The 10923-nt window shown below is 37.4% G+C and overlaps 1 protein-coding gene across 1 annotated transcript; it reads right to left on the bottom strand.

Moving 5' to 3' along the window:
- Window positions 1-829: 829 nt before the first annotated feature.
- Window positions 830-1798, bottom strand: LOC140519597 (olfactory receptor 1f45-like). The gene has a single exon (XM_072632788.1). It carries the CDS (start codon window positions 1796-1798, stop codon window positions 830-832), a length of 969 nt encoding a protein of 322 aa, XP_072488889.1.
- Window positions 1799-10923: the final 9125 nt, after the last annotated feature.

The raw sequence follows: 10923 nt of genomic DNA on the forward strand, positions 1-10923 counted from the left end.
TAGAAGGTACAGCATAGTAACCAGAAAATGAGATTTTATTCTACTTTGTCTTGATTAGATTACATTAGGAATAGTGAGTTCTGAGGGCCTTATTTCAGGAAGATTAATGATAACCTGAATCAAGTCATTGTGAGGGTGACTACTATGGCAAAAGAAATGGAAACCATGTCATATAAGAAAGCCAAAGTAAGGAGGATGCTTAGCCTGAAGTAGAGAAAACAATGCGATTGGGTGATAGAAAAGTGCCATAATAGCTGTCTTGAAATCATTAAAGGTCAGTCAAAAGGCAAAGTGATAAAGTTTATTTTGTTTCATTCAGAATGGAACAAGAAGCACTAGGTGGGTGTCACAAGGAAGCAAATTTTGACTCAATACAAGGAGAAACTTCTCAGCAATTGGAGTTATAAAAAAGTAGAATGTTTTGTCTTGGGAGGTTATGAGTCCTTTATGCTTGTAACTCTTTACTTTAAGTTGGCATGATGACTTGCTGGTGATATGGTGGAGGGGATTCCTGTTCAGATATGCACTGTATTAGAGGAAATCTGAGGTCCCTTAACACTGAGAATTTATGATTCCATCAGAACAAGGCAATATTGCTCTTACCAGATGCATGCTGTATAAGCTCAGAGCACTACCAGCATAAAACCTGATTTGAAGTTGGGCTGACAATGTATACATTGCATAATCCTTATATTTTCCTTGCATAGATGCTAGATTGGGGTGAGGTGGCCAACGTCTGCCAGTTAGGGGTAATAAATCTTAACTATAAGGCTGAATGGAGGCAAAAAGACAAGAAGCTTGTGTAATTGTAGGTTCGACTAGGTAATCTCTAAGGTTTCTGTGAGATCCAAAAATCTGTGATTCTAGAATCCTTGAGAAGATCTCTTTTTATTTTTCCCAGAGCTGCCTTTATATTTTGATTTCTTAGACTGTAGATGAAAGGGTTGAATATTGGTGTTACCACAGTGAAAATAACTGTGGCAGCCATGTCCTGGGCTGAGTAGGAGGATGATGGTCGTAGATAGATTCCCATGATAGCCCCATAATAGAGAGAGACTACAGTGAGATGAGAACCACATGTGGACAGGGCTTTCTTTATCCCCTGAGCAGATGGAATCTTCACCACCTTGGAGAAAATGTAGGCATAGGAGATAGTGATACTCGTGAATGGAATCATGAAAACCATCCCACCCACAGTGAACACCATCAAGTCATTGAAGTAGGTATCAGAACAGGAGAGCTTCAGAATAGGGTAAGGATCACAGAAGAAGTGGTGAATGGTGTTGTCAGCACAGAAAGATAATTGGACCATTAGTAGAGTATGCAAGAGGGCATGCAGATGAGTGATGACCCATGATACCATCACCAAAATGATACAAAGTCTAGGGCACATGATAGTGGTATAATGGAGTGGGCGACAGATGGCCACATAGCGGTCATATGCCATAACTCCCAGAAGGAACCCATCCATGTTTGCAAAAGTGATAAAGAAATATATCTGTGACATGCACTCTATGTAGGAGATAGATTTACTTCTCAATATGTGGTTCACCAGTGACTTGGGTATAGTGACTGATGAAAAGCAAATGTCAGCAAAGGAGAGATTGGCCAGGAAGAAATACATGGGAGTGTGAAGGTGAGCATCTAAGCTGATGGCCAGTAAGATGAGCAGGTTCCCAACCATAGTGACCAGGTATACACAGAGGAACAACCAGAAGATAATTTCTTGCTCTTCTGGTAGCTCAGAGAAACCCAGGAGGAAGAATCCAGAAATACTGGTTCGATTTTCTCTGTTCATATCTGCTGGCGATAAAACGTACTTTAATAAATAATTCAGAATAATGTCTCACATCAATTCAAAGACCATGAACACAAATTTGCATTATGTTTATTTATATGAAATTCATATATATATATATATATACATATATAAATATTTCACTGCCATAATTTTAAAATAGCATCTTTATTAAGACAGTGAAACATATCAATACTAATCAGAAAGATCATCTTATGAAGCAAATATTAAATGAAAAATCAATCACAATTAATACAGTGTTTATCATTGCATGGAATTGATCATAGTTTCTCACAAAATCACAGATTCTCAAAGTTGAAAGTGACATGAGATACCATTTAATCCACACGTGCTTGGCAAGAGGTCATCTAATGTCTTCTGTGAATAGCTCATTCTACTATTGCACAGTACTAATTCTTGATTATCTTTTTCTTATAGTGATCCCGAATTTTCCCCTTTGTTATTTTTATTCACTATTCCTCATTCTGCCTTCTCGGTCAAGCAGTACAAATCCAATTTATTTTCTTTTAAATGTTTTCTAAGTTTTTTTTAAAAATGTTTTATTGGGACCCTTTGTTTTCCCACTGTAGTCTTTTCTGGACCTAATAATTCCTTTTCTATGTGAAAAGTCCTTCATATACTTGGCATCACGTATAATTTCCTCTTAAAATGCCTCTTCTTCTGGTTAAGCACTTCCATTTCCTTTAATCAGTCTTTACAAGACAGGAACTTAAGGCCCTTCTCCTTACTGCTTGTCTTCCCCTGTACACTATAAACACTACAGTGTGAAATCCTACCAAACTAGGAAGATTTTAAGTACAGGGCTAGCAGTAGAACTAATGTTGTCCAAGGATCAGCTTGCCTAAATTGGAGAGACAACTAAGTGTCAAAGTGACTACCTGAGTTTGAGTCTTATCTCTGATACTTACTAGCTGTATATGCAAGTCACTTAACTTCTCTTAGCATAATATTAGCACTTACATAAATATCAAATGAAATAACTTCTGACTTTGAAGTCATATATAAATGCTAGTTATAATTATCACCAGGCTGGGTGCAGGTTGATGGATTTTCCAGTGACAGGAACTTAAAATTAACTACTAGTTATAAAGGAGTTTTGATTTGTATTCATGGATGGAGTTCCCATACTTACAGATCACTGAAATGTTAAATCTAAAGTAGTTAACCTAGAGTAAATACTCAGGTATAGTTTGATGCCTTTCTACCTAATCTTTAACTGTTATTCATCATTATTTAATATTACCCTGACCTTATCTCCAGACTTGTATCGAAATGATCCTTCCTAACTCTCCTGGATCTAAAACTTCAATCTTGCTTAGAATCAAAAACCTTTCTCAGTGTTTGTTTCTTCCCTTCCCAATTGTTCAGCATAAAATAGTCCTTGAAGTTTCTTAGGGATATTATTTCTGTGACTGCCTCCTTTCACAGCTTTTGAAACATTGCTCCCTGAGCTAACAAATATTTTTCCTCTCTGTTCTTAAAGGACTATTGAAATGAAAGTAAAGACATTGCCTCAGATTTATATAACTATCAAGTTGGAAGGGACCTTAAAGGGCAAAGGTTGTCTTCAATTGTGTGGAATAGATTGAGGGTGCTGCAAGAATTCAGATCAGGGAGACATGGATATAGACTGACATGATCAGGGAGGTCTTCTTGGAGAAGATGGGTCTTGACTGGGAAAAACATATGGGGTGTTACCTTCTCTTCCTAGAAACTTTCCCTGAACTTCCAAGATGAAATGATCTCTCCTTCCTCAATATTATCTTAGTACATTGCCTGGACTCTTCCTTTTCCTTTATATCACTCTTCCATGAACTCACCTCACTTTCCCTTTTATTATAGCTATTTGTGCACGTACCATACCACCATTATTAAATTATCTGCTTCAGAGTAGATAACGTGCTATTTGCCATCTTTTTTATAGCAGGTATTGATCAGAAATAGTATACATTGTATATGTACAAACACACATTATATATATATATGCATATGTATGTAAAATAAATGTATATACCTATATCTATACATATGTATACCTATACACATAGGGAGAGACAGAAAGATAGATAGATAGATAGATAGAGAGAGAGAGACAGAGAGAGAGAATAAATGAATGAATAGCATATGAATAGAATTCAGATAGGCAGAAGAAAAAGGAGACATCAATCTAGATAGTACAATACCAGAATATCAAGACTTAGAACTGCAACGGATTTTAGAAATAGTCCAAACATCCACATTTTACAGATGAGGAAACTGGAATCTTAGAGAGGTTAAGTTACTTCTTATGCTGGAATTTAAACATAGGTCCACTGATTCCAGACCCCATGTTATTTCAACTGAACCACACGAAAGTGGATATGAGAGGGGGAAAGTGAGAAGAGCCATCTGCTAAAAAAAAAAAACAGGTCCAGTGCTTAAATATTAAGTTCTGAGTTTGCGTTGAAGGATAGGGATTTGGAGCTTTATAGGGCAGAAATGAAAATGAACTGCTTCTACCACAGAACTTGGATTAGTTTAGAAGGAAAATTGTGTGGTTGTGAATGCATGTAAATACATAATATGGTATATGTGTATATAAATGTGTGTTCATCCTTTGTCATGGAGGAAGACCATGCCATCAAAGAAATAATGATATGACTTGCACTTGACTTTGTTTTGAGTGAGGGAGTGCTGTGCAGGTCATCAGCCTCACTTCTCCTCCAGAACCATCTGAATTCAGTGACCAGATATTCATCAGGATGACTGGAGATGGTCCAGGATGCGGCAATTGAGGTTAAGTGACTTGCCCAAGGTCACACAATCAGAAAGTGTCAGGTATCTGAGGTGAGATTTGAACTCAAGTCCTCCTGACTCCTGCAGTGGAGATCTATCCACTGCACCACCTAGCTGCCCCTGCATATAAATATACATATGTTTGAAAAGATGTTTGCATTTCTCTGCATACATCTCTCCAAGAGTGTTTGTATGTTTGTGTATATGTAAGTTTATCTAAGGGAAAATGACTTTAGGAAATATGTTGATCAACTGGAAAACATCGAGAGGAGGATGACTATGAGGGTATTTGTACTGGAGACCATACCATTTTAGAAAGAGAGGAAGGAATTGGGAATGTGAATTCTAGAGAAAAACAAACTTTAGAGGGGGCTCTGATAGCACTCCTCAAGTATTTGAAGGGATGTCATATGGATGGAAGATTAGACTTTTTCTGCTAGACTTTGGAGAACAGAAGTAGGAACAAAGGACAGGAATTGAAAAGAGGGAAATTTAAGCTTCCTGAAATGGAAGCCTAGCATGGAAAGTAGTATTATCTGCATTGGGAGGCAGTCAACTCTCCTTGAATGATGGTTTTAAGGAGATTCTGGGTGCTCATTTTTCAAAGATGATGTATAAAAGATTCTGATTTGGGACTAGTTAGAATCTGAGATCCCATAATACTCTGAAAATCTGTGTTTGTGTGAGTCTTTCCTATTTGCTCCTTCAACCCTTACCTGTATGGTTTCTGGTGAATTTAGATACAGTCCATTCCTGCTCTCTCTACTTCTCTCGTTGAGCAATTCACAATAAGTAACTGTTGGGGGATTCAGGAACCTTTCTTTCTTGGAGGAAAAGAGGCATAGTTGCAGTGTTAAGGTCTTTACTGAAGCTTGTGGGGAGTGGAGAGAAAGGACCTGGGTCCTAGATTTCTGAAGCTGCAGTGTCTGCATGGAGCTTGTGTTGGCAATATTTAACAGGTTCAGGGACCTCTGGGATCTGATTTCCATGACAACCAATTAGAGACAATCATAGAGTAATTGTCCCCAATCTATTTCTGTTCTCCATCCCATGTGGTAGAGAGAAACATTGAGTAAGAAAAGCAGATATTGCTTAGAGTTCTAACTTTGTCACTAACTTGTGGCATCATTTTAGGTAGGTTATTTCCATTTTCCAAGATAGTACATTTATACAATATAGGAATTGTGGTAGATGATCTGTGATGGGAGCCTAGCTCTGCCATTCCATTATTGTCCAAGTCTTCATTAACAATTCTGTTTTTTTGCATTAAATATTAAAACAACGAGGATAAGAAGGGAAGCAGTCAAAAGGGAAACATCTTTGCATCACATATCTCTGATAATCTTCTATTATAAACTAATGCACTCATATAAGAATATGCAATTTTCCAACGGACATTTTTTATTCTTTGTTATAAGGGATAGTTTTCTCAGTAGTGAGAGGGAGAGGCATAGTGGGAGGTGAAGGTAATTTTGTGAAGGATATTAATACTGATCTTAAAAGTTAAAAAAAGCTTTTTATTCTATATTTTACTCTGAATTATACAGGAGACAAGAAAAGGAGAAGATGCAGTTCTTTTCCTCAGTGAGTGAGTGAGTTAACAGAGGCAAGCCAAGTCATATAATATCAAAGAATGGCTTGTATTTAGAGAGAAAGAGGATGGCACAGTGGTTCACAAACCAGAAATACAAAGATTCACCCAGAGTTAAAAGAAGTCAGGGAAAGATAGTACTGGAACATAATTTAGTATGCTTTTGGTGAACTAAATAAATTATAACAATAGAAACAGACAAGACTGAAAGAGATAGACAAGTTAAATTATATAATTCTTAAAGGCACCACGGACAACAAAGTAATAATAATAGAGATCCTGAGTGAGAGATTTATCTAGTCTGTCCTAACCCAACTCCTGCAGGGCCAGGTACGCTACATCTCTCCTCAAGTTTTTAGGTTATTTGGAGGGCCTAGAAGTGACTTTTTTCTCTATTACAATCATCTGTAGCTCCCAGTAGGTATGATTTCCACATTTGCTATGGTGGCAGAGACTAGCGCCCCAGTTTCATTTAATGTCAATTCTTTTTTTACAAACGTAGATTTACACAAAGACAAAGCAAAACAAATGAACAAATATTTTTCCCAATACCTTGGGGATGTATTTTCTCCCTATATCACCTTGGCATTCGTGTGTGTGTGTGTGTGTGTGTGTGTGTGTGTGTGTGTGTGTGTGTGTGTGTGTGTGTGTGAGAGAGAGAGAGAGAGAGAGAGAGAGAGAGAGAGAGAGAGAGAGAGAGAGAGAGAGAGAGAGGGAGAGAGAGAGAGGAGAGAGAGAGATGGGTGGGGAGGGAGATTAGGCTAAGATATTGGGTCAATTCCCACATAACATTGTTCCCATCAGGTTTATGCCAAAATACTGTATGTCTCTATCTCAGTTATTTCAAAGTTAAGTTTACAAGGTACACTCCCAAAGGTTGATCCTTGATTTTTAGGGTACTGATGCTGTACTGGTGATAAACCATGAATTCTAAGAGATATGGATAGTGTTCTTTCATTATTTGTTTAATTTTAACAGTATTTTATTCCCCCCTTAGTATGTAAAGAATATTGTTAGTATTTGTTTTAACAAGATTTTGAGTTCCAAATTTTTCTGCCTCCCTCCTTCTCTCTCCTCCCCTCTTCCTAAAATGGCAAACAATTTGGTATAGGTTATATATGTACAATTATGCAAAACAGATTTCCATATTAGTCACTGTTGTGAAGGAAGAAATAGATCAAAAAGAAAAACAAAACATTAAAACATAAAGTGAATAAGTATGCTTTGATCTACATTCAGAGGCCACCAATTCTTTATCTGGATGTGGGTAGCATTTTCCATCATGAGTCCTTTGTCTTGAATCTTTGTGTTTCTGAGAATAATTAAATCATTCATAGTTGATCATCACACAATGTTGCTAAAACTGTGTGCAATGCTTTCCTGATTTTGCTGGTTCTGCTTATTTCCTCATTCTACTCATTTTATTTGACTTTCCAAGGTTTTCCAAATTTTTCTGAAATCTGCTTGTTCATTTCTTATTGCAAAATATTAGATCATACAAAGGGAAAGGGATCTATATGTGCAAAACTCTTTATAGTAGCCCTTTCTGTGGTGGCAAAATATTGGAAACTGAGGGGATGTCCATCTATTAGGGAATGGTTGAACAAACTGTGGTATCTGATGTAATGGAATACTATACCTTAAGTCTTCAGGAACACATGACAAGCAGGACTAATGTTAGAAGTGATATCAAAAGTAAAGCTCTTTTTTTCCTGTAGAAAAAAGGCAACCATATTATTGTTTTTTTTTTTTTTTATCTCTGGGATATAGACCTAATGGAGGTGTTGTTGGATCAAAGGACATGCACAGTTCGGTTGCCCTTTGGACATAGTTGCAAATTGTTCTCCAGAATGGTTGGATCAGTTTAGAACTCCACCAACAGTGCATTAATGTCTCATTTTCCCCACATGTTCTCCAACATTTATCATTTTCCTGTTTTTGTCACATTAGTCAATATGATAGATGTGATGCGGCATCAAAGACATAGTCTAATCTGCATTTCTGTAATTAGAAGTGATTTAGAGCACTTCTTCATATGTCTATAGATAGCTTTCATTTCTTCATCTGAAAATTACCTCTTCATGTCCTTTGACCATTTATCAATTGGGAATGGCTTGTATTCTTATAAATTTGACTCAATTCTTTGCATAGTTGTGCAACGAAGTCTTTATCAGAGACACTTGCAGTAAAGATTGTTTCCCAACTTTCTACTTTCCTTCTAATCTCAGTTGCATTGATTTCATTTGTGCAAGTCTTTTTCATTTAATATAATGAAAATTATCTCTTTCACAGTTTGTAATACTATCTATCTCTTGTTTGGTCATGAATTCTTCCCTTCTCCAGAGATGTGACAGGTGGACTATTCTTTGCCCTTCTAATTTGCATGTGGTGTCACTCTTCATGACTAAATCATGTACCCATTTTGACCAGTCTTGGAGTTGGGTGTGAGATAATCATCCATACCTAGTTTGTACCCTATTGTTTTCCCGTTTCCCCAGCAATTTTTGTCAAATGTTGATTTCTTATTCCAGATCCTGGGGTCTTTGGGTTTATCACACCCTAGATCATTGTGATCATTTACCACTAAGTCCTGTATATCTAATATATTTCACTGATCTACCACTCTGTTTCTTAGCCAGTACCAAATAGTTTTTGATGATTACTGCTTTATAATATAGTTTGAGATTTGGTATTTCTAGGCCACCTTCTTTTGTATTTTTTCATTAATTCCCTTGACATTCTTGACTTCTTGTTCTTTCAGATGAATTTTGTTGTTATATTTTCTAGCTCTATAAAATGATTTTTATGTAGTTTTATTGGTATGACATTGAATAAACAAATTAATTTTAGCAAAATTGTTTTTTTCTGTATATTAGCCCAACCTACCCAGAAGCAATTGATTTCCCCCCCAATTCTTTATATCTGACTTTATTTGTGTGTAAAGTGTCTTGTAATTGTCCTCACACAATTCCTGGGTTTGTTGCTGAAGCTATCCCACTACCTTCTCATGGATTTTAGTGCTTATATTGATGTGAAGAAGGTTGGTGGAAGACCAGAAACTCTAAAGGACTAGAGTGTTTTGTTCTTCATTTAGAAATGATTGAGCAGGCCTTGGAAGCTTATTCACTTTCTGAATTTGGTGTTCATCTGACAACTGTCTGGTCCTGACAGCTTTCAGAAAAATATACTGGAATATATGCGTATTGCATGTTAAGTTTTGCTTTCATCTTTTAATGGTACAGAGAATCTTTTCCCACATAACTACTCATTTAGAGAGTATTTGCTGCTAAATGTTGGGGACTAGATAGAAGAGTCTGATCACGCAGAAATCAAAAGATATCACCCATACCATTTTAATATTATAGCCCAAAGTCCTGTGTTTACAGGCAAGTGATGAAGCAGCAAATGTGAATACACTTGGAACTGTAGTCACAAACCTGGACACAGGTGGCCCAGGCCACAGGGTCTTTTCTTATTGGAAGCAGCAGTGGAACTTAGCAGCCCCCTTAGTGCGTGAGCAGTCTTTTAAGGATAACACTACTTACCTCCTGGTGTAAGGGGGCTAGGAAAGGTGCCCTAAAAATTGCCTGCTTACTCAACCCTGGGCTTATTACCACAGCCCAAAACAATGTAATAAATGTACAAAAACATCTGCAAAGATGATTTCACTCAGCATTGGTACATGGAATATGAGCACACTATAGACAACACAAAATCCAGCAGACTTGAAAGATGAACTTCTCTTGTTGCAAAAGAACTCAACAGTTATTGCATGCCAATAGCAGCCCTGAGTGAAACAAGGCTGGCATATGAAGACCAGCTTACTGAAGTTGGAGCAGGATGCATATTTTTTTTCTGGAGTGGCCAAATTAAAAGGGAACACCATGAAGCTGGAGTAGGTTTTGCAATCAAAACTAATCTAGTCAGTAAGCTGGCATGCTTGCTAAAAGGAGTGAATGACAGACTCATGACAGTGCAATTGCCACTTGCAGAAAAATGTCACACCACCATCATCAGTGCCTCTGCTCCCACCCCCATGCACCCCAATGAGGTCAAAGAAAAATTTTATGAACACTTAGAGACCCTTATCATCAATGTACCAAAAAAGTACAAGTTTATCATTCTGGGTGACTTCAATGCTAGAATAGGTTCAGACCACCAGACTTGGCAGGGTGTCCTAAATAGGAATGGAGTTGAAAACAACAGCAATGGTCATTTACTGCTGAAGACTTGTGCATTGCATGACCTTCTCATGACCAATACTGTTTTCTATTTACCTAAAGGCAATAAAACTTCATGGATGCACCTTCACAGCAAACACTGGCATCTAATAGACTGTGTGATTGTAAGGAGGAGAGACAGACGAGATATGAGCAGGACAAAGGCAATGTGTAGTGCAGAGTGCTGGGCTGATCATAGACTTATCCTTTCCAAGCTAAATATTTGCATTCATCAAAAGTGGCACTCCCAGGCCATTATACCAACTGAATTAATGACAACAAATTAGAGTTTTTCTTTGAGTGTGAACAGTTTGTTGCTAACTTGGAGGGAAAGTTGAGGCAACACACAGTTGGCAGCAGTGGAGCAGAAAAGGAGTAGGCAGCTTTCAGAGATTTGGTGCACAGCACTGCATTTGCTCATCTGGGTCAGAACACTCACAAACACCAAGACTGGCTTAATGAAAATGACTGGGAAATTCAGAAGCTGGTAAATGAAAAATGAGAAGTCCACAGGGTTT

The sequence above is a fragment of the Notamacropus eugenii genome, chromosome 1, assembly GCF_028372415.1.
Source record: "Notamacropus eugenii isolate mMacEug1 chromosome 1, mMacEug1.pri_v2, whole genome shotgun sequence".
Classification (NCBI taxonomy): Eukaryota; Metazoa; Chordata; class Mammalia; order Diprotodontia; family Macropodidae; genus Notamacropus; species Notamacropus eugenii.